Below are 24,601 nucleotides of genomic sequence, written 5' to 3'. Positions count from 1 at the left end.
GTTCTTGCCTTGGTCCCACGACTTTCCAACCCAATCCCCACAAGGCCCTGGTACGCACCCAGGTGCCCTGCCATCCTCCGACACAGCCTGGGTTTTCCAGCCCCCACACACATGCCCACAGACCCCTCCTCCTCCAGTGCCTTCCCCAGATGCCTGCCCCGCTCTGCTAGGTGCAGCTCCCTCCTGGTGTGCTTCCCTCAGAACAGCGCCTGCGTGTCTGTGACGGTCCTCCCCCTACTGAGCTGTACGAAGCTCTTGGAACCCCACCCAGCATACAATAGGCACTCAATAAATGCTTCCTTCCCTACCTGGATGGTGCACCTATCACCCTCTTAGCCCCGTACACAAGTGAATTTTTCCTGGGGTTCCCAGGACCTTATTCCCAACCCCACATTCCCCCAACTTCAAAAAAGAGGCTGCTCAGAGAGATAACTGGAGAAAAATGTGGACAGTGGTGCAGACTCTGCACTTCAGAGTTGATGAGTGGTTTGGAGGACAGTGGACCCCAGGGTTCAAAGCCCTACTTTTGCCTTACCATAATCTCTCAAAGACTCATTTTCCCCAGCTGTGAAAGGGGTTAGTTGTTAGGAGCACGGACCTCCCAGAAGATGAGGTGGGCCAAGGCGTGACAAGTGCCCTCTTGTAGTCAGCACTTGGTTGCTGTAATGTGGCCCTTAGCAAGTGCCTGGCACATACTAGGTGCTCAGTGAACACTTGACGAATGAATGAGTGAGTAAATGATTGTTTCATGTGATGCCCTTCCCTCCCCACCCCAGTTTTGGCAGCGCACCTAGTCAGACCAGATGTGTCAGCCCTTAGAGGGGAATGAAGGGTCCCTGGCCCCTCAGCTGACACCTGTCAAGAGTGGGGCCTACTTTGTTTTCCTGGTGCCCACGAGGTTTTAAATTGTGAGAACTCCGGAATATAAATCAGCAATCAAGGGCAGGAGGAAGTGATCAGATGTGGCTCTGGTTTTCGGGGCTTGCCGGTGAGATAATTAGGTGTTTGATTGGCACCCTCTCTCAAGGACAGCCACCTCCGGGTCCCGCCTGCGGCAGGAGCAGGCTTGTTTTCCTGCCTGATGCTTGGCGGGGGGGAGGGGTAATGCTGGAAGTGGGGCCAGGCACTGTAGTGGGGGCAACTGCCATGGGGTGGGGCCTGGAGTTGGCCAGTTTATCATTCACTTGTTCATTTATTCATTCATTCATTCATTCAACAAGTATTGAGCACCTAGTATATGCCAAGCCTCAGGATACAGCAGTGACCCAGACAGATAAAGTTCCCGTCCTTGTGGAGCTGACATTGGAGAGGGGCGGGCAGTGGAAACAGGCAGTAAACAAATGGAGAAGTGGCTACATAAATGTGTCAACAGTAAGTGCCAGGGAGAAAAGTAAGCGGGGACCAGGAGAGGGAGAAAGGAGTTGCTTGCTATTGTAAATAGGATGGTGGGACAGGCTTCTGGGAGAAGGTGGTAGGAGAATAGGGACCCTGAGGAGACGAGGAAAGACCCGTGTAGAATTCTGAAAAAGCAGCACTGTGGGCAGAGGGGACAGCCTGTGCAAAGGCCCTGGGGCAGGAATGTGCTTGGTGCATTCCAGAGCCAGCAAGGCCCCCGTGTGGCTGGAGCAGAGTGAGCTGGGGGTGTTGGAGGAGGTGAGGCCCAAGGTGGATCACGTGGGACTCAGATGGGACCCGTGGTAGGGTTTGTGCCACGGAGAGACAGGACATGCCTTCACTTTAACAGGATCCCTGTGGCTGCCGTGTGGGACAGGGGCTGTGGGAGGTGAGGGTGGCAGCAGGGAGTCCAGGGAGGAGGCTCCTGTGGTCACCCAGGCAAGCGATGACAGTGGCCTGGCCTAGGGTGGCAACAGTAGAGAGGATGAGAAACGGTTGGATCAAGCTGACGAGATTTGCTGATTTATGTCAGCCCGACACCCAGAGCAGGGAAGGTGGCTGCCACCACTCTCCCAGGGCCTCAGGGCTGTTAGCAGCCCCAGCCCAAGTGCCAGCGTTGGCCCCAGGGCACCCAGCCCTCCCCAAGCACCTCCTGCAGCCAGGACCCCCTGCAGGCCACCGGCCTCCTCTCCAGCTGGCATCCCCAGAGGGACGTGATGCCATGACCCCGTTTTACAGCAGTGAAACCTAGACACAGAGCGGCCAAGGGTCTGCCCAAGCTCCCAGAGCCGACATGCAAGAACAGTGGGACTCGAACCCGGTCTGACTTTCCAGCGCTGGCTCTCAGCCTGCCTCAAACTAAAAGCAAATTGCTGCCTGGATTTTCTGGAAGCCAGACCTGCAGGAACTGCCAGGACGGCTTGATGTACCATAATTTGTTTTATTTATTTATTTGAGAGGCAGGGTCTTGCTATGTCACCCAGGCTGGCCTCGAACTCCTGGGCTCAAACAACCTTCCTGCCTCAGCCTCCCGAGTACCTGGGACCACAGGAGTACACCGCCACACCCACCTGCAGTTTTAATTGTCTGTGCCCCCTGCGTGACCAAATGCTCCATACGGGCAGGACCTGGGTCTGTCTTGTCCCTGGCAACATTGTAGATGCCTAAAAATTAGCTGTTGAAGGAGGGAATGAGTGGATGGATGGACAGATGGACAAACAGATGGAGAGACAGACGGACCAGGCCCAGCCATGTTCCTGGTCTTCAGGCCACATAAGACCTTGTCGAGGACAGACGAGGGAAGGGGTGCCCTGTCGGCATCTGGAGAGGAGCTCCAAGGAAACAACCCAGAAAAAAGACCCAGAAAGATGTAGGTTCAAGTCCCCATCATGCCACTTCCTAGCTGTGTGACTTGGAGCGAGTGACTTTCTCCCTGCAGGTGCCGTGTGTAAAATGGTACCTGCATCACAGGACCGACCATTCATTGGCTCCCTCAACAGATGTTTCCAGAAAATCCACTGCACTCCAGGCACCACTGGGAAAAATAAATGAACTTCTATGTGCCCGAAGTTGTGGACCTAGTATGTGGTGGGCTTCTTTGGGACAGTTATTACCCTGGTACCCTCACTTCACTGGCAGTGTGCCAGGAAGTGGTCGGCAGCCCTTCTGCACCCACCCAGGCCTGAGCTGTCCGTCACCAGCCCAGCTGATGGAACGCAGGACAGCCAGCTTGGCTGAGAACTGCTTCTCGGAGGCGCCGCCCCTTGCCCCGGCCTCGGGTAATTGGCCTAATACATCTTGGCATCTGAAATTTACATACGGCACAGGGAGTGATGGATGGTTCTGGTAACCCTGGCTGTCTCTCAGCCGCAGCTCAGTTATCCATCTCGACGGGCTGCGGAGCCATCCGTCTTGTCTTGTCTCCTTACTCGCGGCAGGCCAGCATGTGCCAGGTCATCCCCCAGAGCCCGCCCTCTGAGGCCCTTCTGAAGGCGACACTCCCAACCTGTCCCACAGCAGACAGAACAAGTCCCTGTGTTCTGAACATCCCCTGAAACTCTCCTCAGTGTTTGCCTGGGACTCTAATGGCAAAGTCCCGAATAGCTCCGTGGACCCCAGATGTAGAATGAGACATTGGCTCCCACAAAGGCAGCCCCGCCTTGCTCCTGCCACAATTCCACAAGTATTAACTGAATGCCTGCTGTGCACCAGCCACTGAGCTAGACCACTGGATGTGGCTGTGGACAGGAGAGACACCGCCGCCACCCTTGAGGAACTGGCTTTCCATTGGAGGTTGTCAACACTCTGAAGACCCTGGACACCATGCCAGGCACTTTACATACTATAGTCTGGTTCTCAAAGGGGTCTCGCAATAACCCTAAGGACACGGACTTTTATCCCCATTTTACAGGCACAGAAACTGAGGTCAAGCCACTTGTCTGAAGGTCACGCTGCTAGTGAGGTGTCAAAGCCAGGGTTTGAATGCAGGTCAGTGGTCTGTGAACCATGTCATTGTTCCCCTGACAGACCAGGACCTCTGGCCTTGACACATAGCATTCATTCGTTCATTTGTTCATTCGACTGACAAACATTTCTAGAGTACGTACTATGTAACGAGAACTGTTCTAGGCACTGAGGATATGATAAAGGGGGAAGAGCAAAACCTCTGTCTTGCTCTCACGGAGTTTTCATTCTAGTAAATAAGTGGAATACGCAGTATGTTTGATAGTGATGCATGTTAAGAAGAAAACTGAAGACCAGGGAGACCAGCTAGGGGATTTTGCAGTATTTTCCTTCCCTCTCCTGGGCTGCTTGGCTTCATTATCTCACAGACTCCTCAGCCTTCCACACCCAGGTCAGATGTTCCCACTGAGATGACTCTCCCCTAGTCACAGTAAGTCACCTTGCTCTCTGTGTCCCATCACACGTCGTTCGTACTTCTCACAGTATGTTTAGACACACAGTGTAAGAATTGATCTGTCTGTCTCTTCGCTGTACTGTGAACTCCTCAAGGGCAAGGACTGTCAGTTGGTTTCTATGTACCAGTACCTAGCACTGTGCCTGGCACAGGCGTGGGGCCATAATTGGCTGGGTGGATGACTGGATGGGGACAGGTGGTGGGTGGATGATTGACGGAGTGATGGGTAGATGGGCGCTGGATGATCAGTTGGAAGAATAGATGAATGGGTGATCCTTTGGAAGATGGATGACCAGTTAGGGAAATGGAGAGTTGGTTGGGTAGATAGATGCTTGGACAAATGGATAAATGGAGGGTTGGCTTACATACCGCCTGAAGTTGGTACAGGAAACATGTTAGGATTTCACTCTTCTTCAAGCCTGCAATGGAGGCAATGTCTCAGCATGATGGCCTTTGTCACTTTTTACCAGAATTATTTATGCCCTCACTGTCTGCTTTGGTTTCTGAGCTCTTGGAGGATGTATCTGGTTCATGATTGCCATCCCCCCCCCCGGCCCTTATCTAATGCCTGGCACAGCAGAGACCAGGAGTGCTTGGATAGATGGGTAGGTGGGCAGGTGGACAGATGAGGTTCAGCATCTCAGAGCTTGTGTTTACATGGGGGGTGGGGCAGGCAGTGATTGTATTGAAGTCATAATCACTGCTCTTCTTGGTTTTTGAGACCTGGCCTGGAATCTTGACTGTCACTTCTTATACATGTCCTTACAGGAGGTAATATACATACAGTACTTAGTGAACTCAATAATATGAGCACACAGATATTAATACGCACTCAATAAATGTTAATTGAGCTCTTTTTTCCTATAAGAATCTTCTGTGTAAGATTTCATTTGAAAAAAAGTTTCTAGGGCTTTGAAAAATAAAATCTGGTAGCAAATATCAGAAAGAGTTAACAGGGGCACAGAGAAGACACCTAGACTTGGGGGGTGTCCCGGAAGCCTTTTTGGAAGAGGAGACTTTTAATCTGAGACACCAAGGATGAGTAAGACACACCACGAAGACAGCATGAGATCATCCGCGTTGAGGGGAAGGAGTCTGTGGAGCCGTGGACTTGGGAGACGCTGGTGCATTTGGATTCCTGCAGGGAATTCAGTCTGGCTGGGAAGGGAACAAGGAATGGAGATGACAGGAGAGGCCAGCAGGGACCCAGTGACCCCTAGGGGTGAGCAGGTTGTCTCAGGCCAGCGGGGAGCCACAGGCGGGTTTTGAGCCAGGGAGGGATATATTGAGGAAGAGATGGTTTCACTTCGTGGAATCCCTTCAAAGCCTGGGAACACCCGAGGTCCTCACTTCCTTAACCCCAGCCCCCAACAGGCAGTGCAACTTTTTTGCAAGGTCTCTTCTCAGAGTTGGTGTTAGTATATGTCCGGTAGGGGACTGTCTGGAGCCGAGAAGAGCGTGCGCACGTGCAGGGGAGAGCTCACGTGCTCAGATTGTGGCTTACGTGAGCTTCCCTGATAAGAATGCAGCATCGAGCTCAAAGCCTTGTATATAGTTGACACTTGAGAATCAGGTGTGAAATTGCTCTAAAAACTGAATATTCTTCTAAGATTCCCAGTCACTTCTGGTTGGGGAAATTCACGTAAATCAAGAACGCTCAGCTGGCCGCTCCATAGATAACCAATGGTTTTCCTTCTCTAGCCAGGACCCACCGTCCTCTCTGAGAACATCCAGCCTCTTAGGCCAGGTGTGTGACATGGGCAGGTACCCAAAGCTGTCTGTGTCTGTTTCCTCATCTTTAAAATGGGAAAAGCCAGGTGTGGTGGCCCGTGCCTATAATTCCAGCTACTGGGGAGGCTGAGGTGGGAGGATTGTTTGAGCCCAGAAGTTTGAGGTTACAGTGAGCTAGGATTGTGCCACTGCACTCCAGCCTGGGCAACGGAGCAAGACCTATCTTTTAAAGGAATGAGTGAATGAAAGGATGGAGAATCAGGTATAATGAGTGTTTGCTAAAGTGTGGGGCACATGGCCACTGAAGGGACATGAGATTGTAAGCAGTAAGTAGACCTGGTGTTAGAAGGAATTGACTCGGGTCATGAGAAACAGTTGTCCCTTCTCAGTTCTCTTTCATCGCTTCTCATTCCAACAAGCAGAATGTCTCTGTTGGGTACACATTCCCTTTAACACCCCTCCGGCACTTGCTAACCTTTTATAACAAAATCAGACAGCCAAGCTTTGTTTTCATTGCACTTTTATTTTAATGGCTACCGTCTGTTTATGGCACGTGATTCTCTAGTGACAAGAAACAAAGTGTCCTTTTCAAATATACTTATTTAGGTTAAAAAGGGGGGGAGACATTATATGAAGGTCAAGAACAGGCAAATTTTATCTATGATGCTAGGCCCAGAATAATGGTTCCTTTTAGGGAGTTCTGACCAGGAGGGGACACAAGGGAGTTCTCTCAGGCACTTGGCGTGTGAACATTCGATATCTTGATCTGAGCAGTGGTTACTCGGGTATAAAAATTCATTAAGCTTAACATTAAACGTAAAGCTATGTGTCTCTCAATCAAAAAGAAAACAATGGGGGTCAATTTGAAGATAAATACTAAGTTTCAATATGACACAATTCATGCAGAGGAACTTGTATGGTCAAAGTTTGGACAGCAATGACCTGGGCGACCTTGAGGATTCCTTCTGGCTCATAGGTTCTGAGTGTCTTGGAGGTCTAAGTCCCAGGATTGGCCAGCACAGTGGTGGCAGACCCTCTTGGAGCTAGGGGCACTCGCAGGATGGGGGGCACTTCCAGTGAGGCCTGCAGATGCCATCAGAAGAGCCCCTTCCTTCCCCCCAGCCCCGGCTTCCTCCCACAGCGCCTGGCCTTGGGTACGCTCAGCCCCAGCTTCCTTTCTCCCTGCACATTGGCCCGAGCCTCAGCTGCATCCATCATCTGCTTCAAGCTCATTAAAATTATTTCTTTTTAGTTGCAAATGGGCTGTTTATGATGATCATTATTTGAATGGTCTGCGCCGGGCTCCGGGCTGTCTGTCTGCTGCTGATGGCCGGTTAATCAGATGAGTCTCCTCCCTGCCTGGGCCTGGCCCAAAGTCTGGGGCTGTGTTAATCACGACTCCCCTAGGGCTGGGGCCCCGGGGCCAGGTGGGAGAGGATGCCGGCTTTTGCCTGATTATCAAAGGAGAGGCCCTGCGAGCTGTGTGTGGTGGCTTGGACACGAGTTTCTAAAACTCAGACTTCAGACCCGTGGTTGTTTATGTTTATGACAGAATTTTTTTTGCTGTTCCTTCACAATAAATATAGTGCCATGAGCTTTTTAATTTTAGATGTGTTTATTTTAAAAGACCCTTGTTGATGTGATCATCGGCCCTGTTGCTTTGTTAATGCTCAAATAGCCTTTCTTTTAGGGTAGGAAGGAGTGGTTTTTAATGTCTTTGCTTGATACAGTAACATTGGACAATTATCTGTCAGTCTTTTTTAAGTGAAATTTTTACTGACTTATGAAATCCAGAATTCTTGGAATCATTGATCTGGTGGGGTGTTTTCTGAGCTCTCTGTTTATCTAAATATAAGATTAATATCAGCCCATGTTTATTGAACACTTGGTACTGTGCATGATGCTTCACGCATTTATATCATTTCAAACAAGCTCCCTGAACACCCCCCAGCTAATAAGGAAGTGGAGCAGAGCCCCGCTGGAGAGGAGGGCATTAAAAATTTGCCTTTATAATCCACCAAGGAGATAATCCACACCTCGATTATTAGAATTGACTATAATTTATTTCTGAGTCCCTGCTTGAATCACCTTACAGACACATTAATGTGTTTGTTCCGTGGGATGATATATGTCAGGAGCTTTGCCTCGTGCCTGGCACATGCAAGCACTCCATAAATGGTAGTTATGATTATTATTATTTACTAGTATTATTATTGGTGTTAGTGTGTTTACCGTAGAAATGTAGCAAGAATTCAGGGTTGAAGGATGAGCATAGATTTAGGCAAAGTTGAGAAGAACGTGGGTATTAGTGACGTCATCAGCTTCTCAGTGGCTAAGCAGGAAAGACACCAAAGGCTGGGCTGGCAGTGGGACCCGGACAGGGGGCACACTCATGTCCCCCTGCCTTGCCTGGCTCTGCCCTCACTGCAGTGTAGACACAGCAGACATCCTTTTCCCTCTAAGAGATGAAGTGCTTGGTAATTGTCTTCTATCACATCTGAGAGTGATTTGCCCCCACAAATAGCCTGCGAGGTGCGGGTGGAGGGAGCCCGGCATGATTGTCTGGTACATCAGGCAGTTGGAGTTACCCTGCTCTGAGATTTCCTTTCAGAACCTGGGTTGGATGTTTTTAATGAGGAGTCAAAGTCCGGCCCCCACGAGGTATATTGGTTGCTGTGGTGTGGGGAGATAGTGTCCCCGAGATAAGAACACAGTGTCCAACACATGATAATCCGAAACTGAATGATTACCCAAGTCCCAGTTCTGTTTGTCCTACAGCGCTGTAAAAATCACATCTTTGTCTTCAACAGAGATGAGAAAAACTAAGAAAAACTGTGAGCACTCCGCTACAACTCAAATTGACCATGGCACTGCCGTCTCTCTGTCTCCTGCCAAGTGAGATTCTGTCCACCTGGCTGCACCAACTGGCTAGGTTTTTGTCTACCTTTGTCTGTTTCTGCAAACACAGATCTCTCCCTAGTCGTAGCTCACTATTTTGGTTATGGTCAATTGTGGTTTCTTTATTGGAAACTGTAATTAGTTTTAAATAATAATAAACCAATGTCTCCTCTTTTTTTTTCTCGTGATGCCTTGTTCCTCGCCTGGCTCGAAATTCCATGGGGCTTTTAGATGAGAAGCCCCCCGCTCGTCTGAGTGGGAGTACCCCTGTGCTGCGCGAGAACTGGCTTCAGCACCCTGGAGAGCACCGGCTCCCTCGCCTCTGTTTGAGTTAGCTGCTTTGATGCCTCTACCCTCTCCCTTCTAGTCTCATGATTCTCGAAGAGGTTAGGCATTTCTCCAGAAATAGAAATTCTTTCCTGGATTTCTTCAAAAGGGCCCATAGGCCAGAGACACTTGTCCCAGGTTTGTGGTGCTATGGTGAACTACGGTTGAGCAGATTTACCGACTCTCAGACGTGATATAAGACAATTACCATGCATTTCGTCTCTTAGAGGGAAAAGGATTTGCAGCGGGTTAATAGTACTTTTATTTCATTATCTAATGGTAAAAGTGTTTCATTGTGTGTGCAAGATGAATGTGTATTAGTGATGACAAATGGGGTCTTTCAGCGCGGTGCTGGGCCTCAGCATACATATGTTAGATTAAAGAGTTCACCCTAGAAATACACTCCCGCATCTGCGTGTGTGTTTTTAATAAATCTGATTGCAGAAATTTATTGCATCACCAGATTTAGGAAATTATGGGGCTTGATTGCTGCAAATATAATCGGGTGATATATACAGAAATGCTCCTCGAGTTATGGTCCAGAAAAAAAGCCCATCTCGAGATGGTGCAAGAAAGCAGCAGACCACATAAACAGAGCATTTCTTGAATTATGCAAATGAAATCTATGACAACGCATGGTAAATTGTACTCTCTGTGTGAAACTGCCACCGTTAAAGTGAAGAAAGCTTCGAGAGGGGTGATCAACTATACATGTACGACCAGCAGACATTGTCTGTTACGTGTATGCGAGCTGGCGCGTCCCCCCTTCCTTCCCTCTCTCTTTTCTCCCTCGCTGGTACGTCCTGTAAAAACCTGGTCTGCCGCCTTCCTTGCACACGAGCAGGCAGAGCGCCTTCCAATCCATTTCTTCTGAATCCTGGAGTCTTCAATGAAGTATTTCTTATATTTGAAGTGAACCTTAAATGATTTACTGCAGGATACACAAAAGGTCAGCTTGCTTCTTATTGGCACCTTCATTTTTCCAAAATCTACTGAAATTAAAAAGCCATCTATATCTTAAAAGGCGTATTTATGAACCTTTAAGTGTAAGTAAGTCATAGTTGGAACAGTTCCCACCTCTGATATATGAAAGCTGTCGACAGCACTGTCTTACGCTATAATATGCCCATACAATATGCCGCACTTTACTATTTTGACACGGTTTGGAGATGTTTTCTACAGTTACTGACAAGCTTATGCCATCACTCCTTTGGAAATTTAAGAGGTGGGGCAGGGGGTGGGGAAGAAATGAAGGGGAAAAAAAAAAAAACTCCACCCAACTTTGTATAGGAGAATATTGATCTGGCCTGACTTCCGATGAGCAAAAAAGCTGTCCTGGACTTTTTTTGGTAGCATCTCCAGTTTTGTAAATTATTCATTTGTGCCAGGAGTCAATATCTTGTCTTTTCTCAGCTTTGTAAGTTAAGAAAACTTGTTCAGAATGCTGTTTTGAATGATGATTAAAAAGGAAAAAGAGGAAAAAAATCTTTTTCTTTTCTCTCTCTCTCTTTTTTTTATTGTTCCAGAAGGAGCTTAATTCCGTTGCTTCCGAGCTGTCTGCGCGGCAGGAGGAGAGTGAACATTCTCATAAACATTTAATTGAACTCCGCCGGGAATTTAAGAAAAATGTACCTGAGGTACAGTATATTTGCTGTTATAGAATTAACTCAGTAGGAATGCAGATTTTTCTCTGTTCAAGCTATATTTTGCAAACTGTAGACATAAGTGACTAACAAGAAAAGAAGCTAATTAGCCCCAAAGAAAAATTACAGCCCCCAACCTTTTGATGTTTCCTGGTATAGTGGTGCTCAGTGGTGCCAACTAAAGGAAGGGCAGAATGCTTCTCCATTAAAGTCATTGTTTTTGAGGGCACGGTGACATGTCCATTTCCCCCCGCCCGACACACATGCATTCATATCTAAGTCAAATGCTTGGCCTTTGTGGCAAAAACAATTGGTCTAGAGTTCTTGATTTTATCCTGCTTTTCCACTGGTGTCTGGGCGATGGCTGCTGTAGACCCTCTGCCACCCTCTTCGGGTCTTCATCGCTCACCTTCTTGTAGCCCTGCATCCTGTGTCCTGTATCCACCCCTCATCCTTCCCCTTCCCTCCTGCCTTGTGGTTCCAGCAACCAGCTTTGTCTTTCCCGGCTGCCATCGGGGTGGTCCAGAGAATGACCAGGCCCCAGCAACACAAGGGCCCCCAGAGGAGCAGGTGGGAACAGGCACGTTCCTGTTCTGTACGGGGGTGAATGTGTGAATTCTTTTCCCTTCTCTATCAGGCCCCCATGTTGCTTCTCAAATTAAGGGGTAAAAATGATGGGAATAAACACAAGTAGGGAAAATGAAGCCCTCTGACTCCATATCATGTTGGCAGGGATGTGGCACATCAGAGCTGTCGTGGGAATCAGACATCAGAGGGCTCCAAGGCCAGACCTCTCTCAAAGCAAACAGTGTTTCCCTCTGGCCAGCAGGTTAACATCTGTCCTGTCTACTCAGGTGTGCTGGATCTTGGAGGAGGGTGGGGCAGGGTTTGACATTCAGATGGGAGACATTGGTTCCACCAGGTACACACTGCCTGTCCGAATCACCAGGGTCTCTTGTGCCGTCTGGCCCATGGGGGAGGGGTGGGCCCAGCCAAGAATCAGGCCACGTGAGCACAGACGGACTGCACCTTCGAGTCAGCCTCAGTCTCTTAGCTGCAGAATCCTTCTCATACAAGTCATAAATATCTCTGATTCCTCAAGGCAAGAGAGGGGACTTGGATCTAGCTAGAATTTGTCCACGGAGCAAATCTAGAAGGAAGCTTAGGTTTGAGGGCTTAGCGTGTGTGTGGAAAAGAAGCTTGAATCTCAGATGGGAGACTGTCTCCCATGTTGTGGCTTTAGGAAGGCAAAGCCGGGTCTTTGGTGTGAACTCCAAGAGCTAAGAAGCCGTAGGTTGTGCTGAGGACTCCTCCCTTCCCTTTTAGGACAGAGCATGGCTTGGTGTCTAAACTAATTTTTCTCCCCAGAATGAGGGCACCTCTGACTCTCTGCTCCCCAGGAAGCAGAGGTGAATCGGCCCCGGGTCCTCACAGCCCCACATGCCGCCTCTCTGGTCAGCTCGGACTCTCCGTCTCGTCCTCCCTCCGCCAGCCCAGCGAGCTTTCCCCCGAGGCCGTGTGGGAACCCCCAGGTGATGAGGGAAATCCAGGCCAGGTTTTAAGCCTCGGAGTTCAGCTTACATAATTTTAATACTGCATAATTATGCAATTATGTAATTAGAAGGAATAAGTTTCCATTCCTATTATAGTTGTGCCTCTGAAAATTCTCATTTTTGGAACTAGTCTCTCCTGATAGCAAGTCACGCCAAGCCTTTATTTAAGAGCATCCTCTGGCTGATGCCTTTGCTCAGCGTCCCCCAGCAGTTTAGGCATCAGGGCGGTGGCGTTAGCTTCTAGAAACAGTTGGCGTTAACTGGAAGCCCCCGCACGCCCGTACCCTTCCAGTGCACTCAGATTTGAATCACCGACGCTTACTCAAGTGTGGGCTCATGAAAAGAGCCCGTTTGGGGAGTCCGGTGACCTGGGTTCAAATTCCAGCTGTGCCACTCACTTGCTGTGCGACCTTGAGCAGTCCAGTCCCTCTTGGGGCCTCAATTTCCCCTTCTGTAAACTCTGGGTACTGGGTAGATGGTTTCTAGGGTCCCATCTTGTGCCAACATCTCCTGAACTTGGACCAGAGGTCTCTTGCTGACAGTTTTGTTATTTGGTCTGTAAAGTCTTTCAAAGTTTACAGTAAGGTGCCAACATTGAGCATTGCAGAAGATTTTACCTGAAATTTGGATTTCTAGTCTTGTGAGACTATTTGGTAGATCCTGCAACCCAGAGGGGCACAGTGCCCATGCTCAGGCGTCGGCTAGAGCAGAACGTGCAACCCATTCAAGGGGGTTTATGTCTCCCAGCCTGCCTCCCTCCTGTCCACTCCTGCCTGGCCCTGTGGGCATTGCAGTGCACAACCTGTGACCTAGAGTCTCATATGCTTCCTTTTCTACGGCTCAGCCGTGCGCCGTGGCTCTTTGTGATCAAGTCCACTAGGTCCACGTGCACCGCCTGTGTCCCTCGTGAAGATCCCCAGTGAGTAGGGGTGCCCGTGGCCCAGAAGAGGGACTTTTCCCAGGGGCAGAAGCAACGCAGCCTTATTTTCATAATTTGGGGGTTTCCTCTTTCCCCAAATCCTCAGCCTGTTGCTTCTTTTCCTGTTCCTCTCAGTTTCCCCCTCAACTCCCTTCCATTGGGGGTTTCTTGTGGATGTGGCTGGTTGTGGTTCAGGAAGTTATCAGTGGACCTCAGAAGAAATTGGAGGATTAGGATTGGAATCTTGGACACATGGTTCTAAAAGGCTTCCCAGCCGGGTGCAGCGGCTCTTGCCTGTAATCCTAACACTTAGGGAGGCTGAGGCTGGAGGATGGCTTGAGCCCAGGAGTTTGAGGTTGTAGTGAGCTGTGATGACACCACTGCACTCCAGCCTGGGTGACAGATTGAAACCTTATCTCAAAAAAATAAAATAAAATAAAGGCTTCCCTCTTGCATACCAGAGAGGGAAACTCATAGGAGTTTGCCAGGGGAGCCCATGGGGCTGGGAACCTAAAGGTCACTTTCGAAAGTCAGGAAATTGGGATCTGGAAATAGGAGGCTTGTGGTGACCAGGACAAACCTCCCTTCTGAAGGCAGCCCACATCCATGGGCTAATCAGGCACTTGCAGAGCACTTCTTCTGAGGTGGGCGCTGAAGGGGAGGGCAGCGAAGGTCCCAGAAACTGCATGTGCTGGTGAGCGCGGAGAGTCAGGTACACAAGTGGCATTGCTGAAATGCAAAATGCAGTCTGCTGGTGTGGTGGCCCAGGGTGGGGTAGCAGAGATGGCCACCCAAAGGAGGCAGCCCAGAGTGACCTTGAAGGATGGAAGGTTTTCATGAAGGAACTTTGATGACTTAGAGCTGAGTGTGGAGAATTGGGGCCACCTCTCCAGCCCCCATGCCAAAGAGTGTCCCACGAACGACCACTCACAAGATGCTTTACATAAAAGCCCATGCCACTGCTTCCTCTCTCCCTCTTCAAAAAATTCCCAGCATTCATTAAAGACCCCGAAAAGTCCTGCAGGAAAGAAACCTCTTGGACTTGGTGTTTCCAGTCTGATTTGGCTTGGCACCCCTGTGTGCGTGTCCCTGGTGAAAGCCCATGGAGTGCAGGTCCCACAGGACATGCTTGGGAAACGCTGGCCAGGGGACAGCAGTGAGCTGCAAGCAGGGGCCGTGGGGGTGTCCCACCTGGCACCATGGTGAACTCTTCGCTGATCTCTTTTTCAGGAAATCAGAGAGATGGTGGCTCCTGTATTAAAAAGCTTCCAAGCTGAGGTAAGACCCAAGGCCCACAGCATGTCAGAGAAGGACCCTGGCTCCCCCTCCCACCCCACCTAGCATTGCCAGAGGAAACCAGCAGCTTCCGGAAGCATTGGAGAAGCTTCCCTGCCCCAACTGCCCTTCCCTTTGGCGTCCCACTCCCACGGTGTAGTGATGAGGATGGGTTCTCTTGGGTTTGGCAGAATTCCAGGGTTGGATCCCAAGAATCTCTCTGTCCCTCAACTTTGCCCAACCTTATACCGGCTCTGCTACCTCTAAGGTCTGTGACCTTCAGCAAACTCACCTCACCTTCCAGACTTGGTTTCCCATTTGTAAAATCATAGGTTTGTACCAGGCGACCTTTGTTCTCCCTTGGCATTCTGCTCTGCTTCTCTAAGGCAGCCTTGTAGATAAGTCCCAGCAGTTAGCAGCCTGCTCAGAAATCTCTGTACCAGCCCTCCCTTTGAATATAAAATCAGCACTGTCCATGTTCTTTCCTGCCAACCCACTGGGTGCTAGTTTCTTTGGCAGCAGCCGAGCTGTCCTCAGCAAATCATTTCTCTTGCCTTTCCGGAGCCCTGTGATGAGGTAGAACCTCCCCTGTTTCTCCCCTTTTCTTGACTTTGTAACCAAGATTAGGGAAATGTCCGCTTACCTGGCTGGCATAGGCTGGGAGGTGACTGGAATCACAGGGGTCAGAGGAGTGGGAGTGGAGGCCATTTCTTAAGTGTTTCGTCTTGAAGGGGCTCTTCTCGGGCTTCCCTGGGCTCAGGCAGGTTCCCAGAAGGATTTGCCCTCCTTAGAGCTCACCGGGGGCTGTACTTTAAGTCTGTCGTCCACCAAGTGCCACATTACTTTAAATCTGTCTCTTTGGAACCACATAAGTGCATAAGGCTATATTAAAGTAAATGATAAGTGGATTTACACAAATGTCGCTGATTTCCATATTTTTCATCCCTTCATTTTATTACTGAGTTGACTGACATGCTTATTTATTTATAGGGCCATCCAGTATTGATTCATTTGGTTGTGAGTTGCCTGGGCTGGGAAGGAAAAAAAAAAACAGAAAGAAGACCAATAATGTTGGGGATGTGTTTTCATGGCTTTATGTTTTTGTTTTTTTTTTAAAAAAAAAAGGTTCCCATCTGCCGACTCCTGGTCCCACGGGAGGTGCTCAGCACACGCTGTCTCTGGCAGCTGATCCCTCCACCCAGCCCAGAGATAGGCTCCGAGCTATTTTGTAGAGAGCGTTGCTTTCTTAGCTGTTCCCTGGCTAGGGTTGTTGTGAACAGAGCTTCTCCTGGGCTCTTAGAGCCTCGATTTTCCCTATCTGTTAAATGGGAATAAAGACATTACAGATCTCTTTGTGTTGTTTTGAGGATTAACTGAGATAGAATGCAGGAACAGGGTTTAATGTACTGTCTGGCACACAGAGAGCTTGCTAGAGAGTGAAGAGCACAGGTGCTGGGACCAGCCTGAGTTTGAATCCCACCTCTGCCATCTACTGGCTGTGTGACCATAGGCGAGTTACTTGACCTCTCTGTGCTTCTGTTTCCTCACTTGTAGAATGGAATAGTAATTATACCTACTTCACAGGGTGTGATTGAGGAAGAACAAAATTCACACTGATAAAGTGCTTAGATACCGCCTTGCATATTAGAAGTCTTGGGTATTTTTTTATTCTTACTGTCGGTGACCTCCAATACAGGTTTATTTGGCCTCTACTGTGGCTGGGCTGGAATCTGCCTCTTTCTTAACTAGACGTTCAGGGCTTTTTAGAAGGGAGGTTTCTTTCCCCATAGGAAGCAGGCGTGAACTTACGTCATCTTTTCAATCGGAGAAAGAGTTAAAGGTTAGGTTCGGGTGAGGATCAGGAGAAGCCCGAGCGCAGCCTGGCGGAAAGCTCGTGCCCACGTGGGATTTGGCAGGCCTGGTTGGAATCTCAGCCCTGCTCCTAAACCAGCTGTGTGGCCTCGGGGACGTTCCTTAACCTCTCTCTGAACTTCAGCTTTCCTCTGGCGAAGGGGGCTGACAGTAAAGATTCAAAGAACCAAGCAGCTTGGAGGCAGTCACAGTGTCTGGCACACAGTTGGTGCTCAGTAAGTTTGGGGCAGAGGAAGTCTTAGTGGGGCTGAAAGAAAAGACAAAGCTGAATTCTCATTTTGAAAACCCACGTTGCGTGTTAAATAGACACTGTTTTAATAGCTGAGGATCTTCAAGGGACTTCGTTAATTTTCTTAAGAGCACTTTCCATCCTCCCTTTAATGTACCACAAAGACTACATTTGTCTGGAATTTTATCCCCGAAACCCCTGCTTTCCTCATAATCTATTGACTGCGACCTTGCGGCCGCATGTCCCTCCCTGTGCCTCGGGGGAGGGCCACCGCCGAAGGAAGGTGTTAATAAAAAGCATCTTCTTCATCCAGAACAAGCTGCACATGCACAGGCCGTTTATAATCCAAATTTGATTTTCATTTTAATTTTTTTAATGAGAGCTCATCCTTTATGCTGCTTCTCTCTCGCAACCCGCCAGGCTCTGGGCTGGAGCTGTGGATTCCCAAGTGGGCATTAATCACCTCCTGGAAGTATCCCCTGGGGCCAACACCATCCCAAGTCACATAAACTAGCCCATAAAACACCAGGGCTGAATATCACACCCGTCATTCCTTCTTCCCCAACGCAGGCCTCTCCTTGAAATATACCATGTTCAAGTTTAGTTCTGAATTTCACTCCACCAGCTCTGGTATATACAGAAGCTGGCCATCTTTTATCTTTTCATATTATATACATGTGGGTCTTTCTTTCCGTGTGTGTATGTGCGTGCGCCAGTGGGAGGGGGCAGAGAGGAAGTGATTTTGCCCTGCTGTGAATCAAGGAAGCTCCTCTCTCTGCCTTGATTGCTTAAAGGACAGTTTTGATTTCCCCTGCTCAGGGAAACAAAGACAGCCAGAGAAGGTGGCTTAATGGAGACAGCTTGAAATGGCCAAAGTTTGAATATCCTTGCGCACAGAGAAAAGAGCAAGACGAAAGCCCCGCTAATTACAAAAGTTGCTTTATGAAAGATAATTCAAAGCAATAATTTAGCAAACATAATCAAGTCGCACAGATGGGGTTGTTGATGGATGGATTGCAACATGCAATTAGCAGTTCTCGCAGTTACATATCATTAACCCTCCGAGCACAAAAATTATTTTCTCATTATTAGTTGAAAAGGTAAAATTAAGCTGACTAGACAGTAAAGGAACAAACTACAATTAATTACCTTCATTTATTACAGTCATTATTTTAAACTTATTTTTACTTGGAGAGAGACATGAAAACATCTAAATTAAAAGTTTTGTTATGCTAAATCAGAGGTGAAACTTTTCTAAAGAGTGTGTGCACCGGTCCAGCTAGCTAGGAAGACCACAGAGCCACTGCTGGGAGATTTCCTTTTTCTCTGCTTTCCTCCTCCTTCCACCACGAGGGGGATGTGGCCTGGGTGGTGGAAAACCCTTTTGGTTGGATTAAAACAGAGACGTTCACCTGGGCCCGATTGAAACACAGTAGGTGGGCAACGAAGAGGGCTGACATGATCTTTGACCCCTTAGGGTGGGCCAGACATGCATGATCTGGGTCCCACCCTGACACTGACAAGCGTGTGTGACCTTGACAAGTGACTTCGTATCTCTGAGCCATTGTTTTCTCATCTGTAAATAGGGACAGCTCATAGGATTGCATGAGATTCTGTGTGTCAAGTGGCTGGTTAGTTACATGTTCTCAACGTGGTGTGTGTGGATGGCTGTGTGGGGCCTAGAACCTTCTCCCTCTGCCCTCTGCCTTATTTGACCAGTAAAACATGGCAGAAGTGACATTGTGCCACGATCAAGCAAGCATAGCCCTTAGCCTACCTGGTGGCTCCACTTACTGTCTCTTTAGACTCATCCTTCCTGTGAGAAGTGCTACTGCCTGAGACCACCCTGCTGTGAGAAGCCCACAGGGAGAGGCCTTAGGGGATGGGACATCACGTGGAGGAGAGGGACCAGGAGCACTGAGGCACCAGACTCAAGTCAAGGGGCCATGCTGGGACATCCAACCCAGGTGAGCTGTCAGATGACTATAGTCCCAGCTGCCATCTGACTGTGACCGCCTGAGCAAGAGAGAACCGCCCAGCTGAGCCCAGTCAACCCACAGAACCGTGGGAGATATTAAGAAGTTGTTGTTTTGAGCCGCTACATTTTGGGGTGGTTGGTTGCACAGCAGTGGATGGCCAGATCCCCCAGCTTTATAGCATGCCAGTTCTCCTCCCCACTTCTCCTCTGCTGTCTTCTCCCTCCCTCCTTTCCCCTCCTTTTTTCTTCTACTGTTCTTCCTTTTGCTTCTCTACCCCCTGCCCTTCTCCCTCAGACTTTTTGGCAGATTTCAGCCTTTTCAAAAATTTTCTCCCAGCGCCAAGTTCTTAGGCCTCTATCTCTAAGCAGAGTGCAGCCTTCTCTCCTAATTCCAGAGGGACAGTGACAGGTGCTCCTAGGGGAGCCATTCCCACCCCGTGCCAGAAGCCAGGGCATGTGGAACGCACACAGGTGCCTCAGTGTCAGGCCTGGCATTGCCCTCCAGGTGCCCCGGCTGCTGCCCGAGGACCTGAGTGAGGAGTGTCAGCAGCTCTCAGGCTTCTGTCCCCTCTCCTTTGGATTTGTCCTAATGGGATCAGAGTACCTCTGGGAGACAACCTGATGGAGCGCAGACCCAGTGGAGGTTGTGTTTGTTGAGGAGCAGAGAGGAAATGCTGGGATAGGGATTCCCAGGAAGCAAGAGAAGGGGTCTTGCTGCCTCCCCCGTGAGCGGGTTGGTGGCAGAGTGGGGCACAGTGCCCAAGTCGACAGCTCCCAGCCTCGGGGGATGTTTGCTGGATGAGCGAACGACCTAGTCAGTCAATCAACAAACAGATATGGAAAACCCCAGTGGAGCCAGTCACCCTTGACTGTGCCGTCTGTAAAGTGGGTGGTGAGATTTGCCGGCCTGGTTCATGTGGGTTTCGGGGTGCCCCCTGGTTAGAGGTGCTGTGGTCTGAGCCATCCCAGACCCCTGCACAGCTCACCCAGCCACAGCTGCCGCGCGGCCTACCCGAGGGCCCTTACTTTCAAGTGGGCAGAGATCAGGGAGTCCCTTCCTCTGCCCACATCCACCTGCCGGGAGCCTGGTAGTTGATAAGACCTGGGCCAGACCAACAGGTGACAGAGAAGAGAGCAAAGACCACGGTGCCACGGTGCCACCTCATGACCTGGAGTCACCCGCTATTGTCAGTTAAGAAACAGCTGTGCTTGGCCCTGAAGGCGGCCCCTCCCTTGGTAAGAGAAGCCTCCTGAAGTGACTTTCATTGCACACCTACTATGTGCTGCACACTTCCTAATGATTACGATTATCCCCAGCGAGGAAACTGAGGCTCAGAGAGGTGATGACTGTGCCATCTAGTGCCTACGTCTATACCTGAGGCAGAGGGAGAACCAAGGGGACATTAGAATTTAGGCCTGGGAGGGTGGAGAAAGTTCTTAAGGTGGAAAGTCAAGGCCAATGGGCCCCTCTGCCATTTGGCCCTGCCTGCCCCTCCCCACAGCCAGCAGACTGGCCTGGCTCGTCCCACCCTCAGGGTGTTGGCACTTGCTGTGCCCTCTGCCTGGAATGCTCTTCCCTGTGCCGTCTCTTTGCCTGATTAACTCATTTCGAATGTGAGATCCTAAGGGAGCGGGGAAGCCCTCCCTGACCACCCCGGCCCTCGTGTAGCCTGAAGCCCCCTTCATTCACTGGCACAACCCCTACATCTATCCAACATGGCGTGTAGCATGATTTTTCTTTATGCGTCTGTCTAAAGGTAACAGGCACTGGATCATTCAGGGCCTTGAAGCTATTGTAAGGACCCTGACCGTGACCCTGAATGAGATGGGAGCCATGGGAAGCTTTAGAGCAGGAGAGGGACCAGCTCTGAGTTAGGTTTTATTAATAATAGGCTCGCTTTGGCTGGTAATTGGATAGCACGGGGACATGGCCTTTCCAAGATGTCTGAGAAGAGAGACTGTACCCCCCACGCCCCTGACCCAGGCCCAGATGCTTTCTGAAACACCAAGGGCTTCCTCCTTTTCCCTTTCAGACAATCGTGGCTAGGGAAGGGGGGTCCTAACCTAGAACAAGACCCCAGTGGGTCAATCTATGTTCTTGCAGCCAAGCTACCCAAGGAGGGAGTGGTGATTGTCCTCACAGCTGAGATCCCGGAGACGTGCATGTCTCCCCCCGCTGACCCCGAGCCCCCTGCCAGCCCTGCATACCGTGTCCTTGTGTGGTCCCTTTGCTCCCCTCCCACTCTGCATCTGCCTGAAAACTCTTGCTTTTCCCTTTGAGCTGAAATTTAATTACAGGGCTTTTTTTTTTCTTTTTCGGTTTAACATTTGCTCTTCCAGCTGTCTGATGTCATAATTCTCTCACTCCCCAAACTATCCTTTCTGTGGTGCCCCAGCACTGGTGAGACCGTCCTTTTGGAAACGGGCCCCCTCGGGGCCAGGACAGACATTAGACATGCGCAGTGCTGACCAGCGGGACCCCCTGCGGGGATGAGTGGTCAGAGCAAGCGTGGACTCGGGGGCCAGACTGGCATGGGCTTACCTTTCAGCTCGTCCACTTCCCAGCCGTGTGACATTGAGCAAGGCACTTAACTTCTCTGGGCCCCAGTTTTCTCTGCTTTTAACCGGATATGATAATAGTCCCCACCTCACAGGGTGCATGTGAGGGCTCAGTGAATTGATACTTGGAAAGCCCAAGAACAAAGCCCACCTGAGTGGTGAGTGTTGCACGAAACATAGCTGGCACTCCTGGCAGGCGAGCAGAGACTGGCCACGTCACGTTTATTCCTACCACAAGCCCCACAAGGAGGCTTCTGCCGCCACCCGTTTGTCAGGTGGGGTCACAGGCGCAGCACCCAGCGCGTGGTAGTGGGGGTAACTCGGGCCTGCACTCAGCACCCATTCAGCAGTGCCTCCCACGCATCACCTCCTCTCGGCGGCACAGCACGGGAGGCACTGCTGGTATCCTCCCCTTTTATGGGTGTGAAACTGGGGCTCAGAGAGGGAAAGCTGCTCTCCTGAGCTCACACAGCTCTTCAGCAGCAGAACAGAGAGTGGAAGGCACAAATCTCAGCTTGAAAGGCTGCATAGACCCCTCAGGGGCCTAGGGGTGCAGGAAGGAGGTAGAGCTGAAGGTGGCGATTCTAGATTGAAGAACCTGGCTGGAGATTTGCAGGTGGTTAGGGCTGGAGAGGACCCCACCACTCAGCCAAGCCCATGCCCTCCAGATGCACCTTTGCTGAGCTGTTCTTTCAGGCAGAATCTGCTGGGGAAACCCACCACATACAAGGAGCTGGTATTCGAACCCAGGTCTGCATACCCAGCCCAGGATTTGGCACATAGAAAGTGCTCAATAAACAGGGGTGTTGCTTGCAGCTTGAGTCACATGCAACGAGGAGAAGGCTTCCTGTCCCTCCCTACTGCCCCTAACACACACACATGTATGACACACCTGCACGCATGATCCATAGTCCCTCCTCTTCAATGACAATCACTTTGATGGTGCAAGTCTCCCTGGCCACCCATAACCAAGTCTCACTCCTCTGGAGCCTGCCCTGCCTGGCTTGGGGTAAAACTTAAAATGAACTGAACATCCTTTTGAATTTAGTATTAAGAACCCACCAAAGCATCATTGAACCTGTCACGCCGTATTACAACCAAATTAAGAGCAAGCAGCAATCCTCTTTCATTCGGTATCATATGCCTTATAAAGTAAATTATTAATGCTTTTTTCCCCCCAGTTAAGCAGTTATTTGCAGTTGTTCCGGGTATTTCTCATTAGAAATAACATCATCTAAAGAACGATATTGATTGATTTTTTTAATCTTGGAATCATGGACGTGAACCACATATTTATATGACATTCCCTTTAACTAGAATTCTCGTGCTTTATTTTTATATTATTGATCTTTTTGACACGAATTGCTTTTTGGCCTTGTGCGAACGTTGTAAGCTTTCCGCCTGCAGAGGAATGGGCCGGTGTCGGGGCCGGGCTGGGAAGAGTGATCGCTCCAGCCGCGTGGCAGTAACATTCCCGCACATTTAACAACAATTAGTCTGTGCTGACGCCATGCTAGACTTTCGTGTATGAAAATTTACAAGCCTTTTAATGGACTGCATTATGGAAGGCCGTGCGGGGCCAGTCGGCGGGGAGATAAGGCCGCCGGGCGCACATCCATCTCATGGCTTAGTCGGCGAGTGTCTTTGGCGCTCACGTCTGCCACCTGGGAGGTGGGGCTGGGAGGAAGGGAGCAAGGTGAAGGCCACTGCAGCAGCCAGCCCTGCTCACACGATCACACGTTCATCCATGCAGCAAATGTTTGTTGAGCATCTACTGTGTACCAGGTGTGATGCTAGATGCTGGGGCTAAGATGGCAAACAGTACTGTTTACTCGCGTGTTCAAGAAATATTTGAGCACCTACTGTGTGCTGAAAACTGCTAAGTGCTGGGGCTGAGAAGGTGAACACCAATTCCTCATTCTCCTGGCACCCTTGGGGGAGTAGAAATGACTTGAGCCTAGAGTTGCACAGACCTGGGTTCAAATCATGGCTCTGCCCTTTGCCAGGCTTGTTGGTAACCTCGATTTCCCCATCTGTAAAATGGGGGTGGTAACAGGACCTTCTATCTAGGGAGGCTGGTAGGTTCAATGCAGGTGCAGAGCTTGATGCGGAGTAAATGGGACTGTGGTTATCTGGCGTGTTTGCCTGCTGAGCTCTAGATACCCTCCCTGCTCTCTCTCCAGAACAGAATGTTCCAGACTCGCTTCCTGACCTCCCATCTGGCTGTAATCCTTGTAGCTCCCAGGGTTGGGGCCGCCTGGCCACAGCCTCTTCCTCCTGCCCAGTCTGGCTGCCACTTGTATTTGTTGTTGGGAACCCAACCGGGGACCAGGCATCAGTGTGGCTCCCTGGAGGGCTCGTCCCCACCCCAGGGGCTAGCTCTCTTCTTACTGAGTGCCCTGCCCTCTAGCCCCCTTTCCCGGAGCACACACGCACACTTCTGCTTTCCCTCTCAGTTCCACTGAGATGTTCATTCAGCAGCATTTATTTGTTACCTGCTGTATCCAGGGTGAATGCCAGGCTCCAGGGATGTGGCAGTGAGTCATCCCAGATACCTTTTCTGTCCTCACAGCCTCACAGCAGAGACAGATGGACACACGCCCCCCCAGACTGTGCCAGGAACAATCACGGTTACGACTGAGGTTCGTGCAGCTGGGACGTCTTGAGCCTCTGCTCTGTGCAGGCCCTGTGCACCGCCTGGGAACCCAGCGAGAGCAAGGCGGACAGGGTCCTGCCCCAGGGAGCTCAGTCCCAGCTTTGCTACTCAGCACAGTCAGCCCCTAGTACATGTGGGAGATGGGTCCCAGGACACTGCCCCCCGCCACCCGCCCCCTGATTTTTGTTTGAAAAAATGCCTGTAAGTGGACCTGTGCATTTCAAACCTGGGTTGCCCTAGGGTTGACTGTAATTTGTGACCCAGGGCAAGTTGTTTTCCTCTCGTGCCTTGTTGTCTTCATCTGTAAAATGGGACTCCTAAGAGCCCCTACCTCTTAAGGGTGTGGACCAGGTGAGGCAATAGGTATAAAAGCGAAGAGCAGGGCCTGGTGCAGAGAAAGCTTAGATCAGTGTCAGAGCCTGCGATTATCATGATTATTACAATTAAGATGATTATGACTGTGAAATCATCCCACAGCGTGTTAACTAATTGTGGGTGTGCTGCACGCTGCCGAGGCAGACTGTAGTTGCGCTCGGAAAGGCCCCGCTCTTGCCTTCCCTTTGGCCCAGCTCAGAAGCAGAGGGCTGGACTGCACGACCCCCTAGGGTCATTAGAGCCATTGCCAGGGAGGGGCCCCGGAAGCACCATC

At 50.1% G+C, this 24,601-nt stretch overlaps 1 protein-coding gene across 2 annotated transcripts in view; it reads left to right on the top strand.

Annotated features, from left to right (window-relative positions):
* The window catches only part of CUX2 (cut like homeobox 2), a 228,602-nt gene that overhangs the window by 138,159 nt on the left and 65,842 nt on the right, over positions 1 to 24,601 (top strand). For both annotated transcript variants that reach the window (XM_045534830.1, XM_045534831.1), the window contains exons 2-3: positions 10,795 to 10,905; positions 14,614 to 14,661. In XM_045534830.1, the coding sequence (XP_045390786.1) occupies positions 10,795 to 10,905; positions 14,614 to 14,661 (159 nt within the window). The remainder of the gene's footprint in view (positions 1 to 10,794; positions 10,906 to 14,613; positions 14,662 to 24,601) is intronic.

This window comes from Lemur catta, chromosome 21 (genome assembly GCF_020740605.2).
Source record: "Lemur catta isolate mLemCat1 chromosome 21, mLemCat1.pri, whole genome shotgun sequence".
Taxonomy (NCBI): domain Eukaryota; kingdom Metazoa; phylum Chordata; class Mammalia; order Primates; family Lemuridae; genus Lemur; species Lemur catta.
This window is presented reverse-complemented; position numbering and strand designations above follow the sequence as displayed.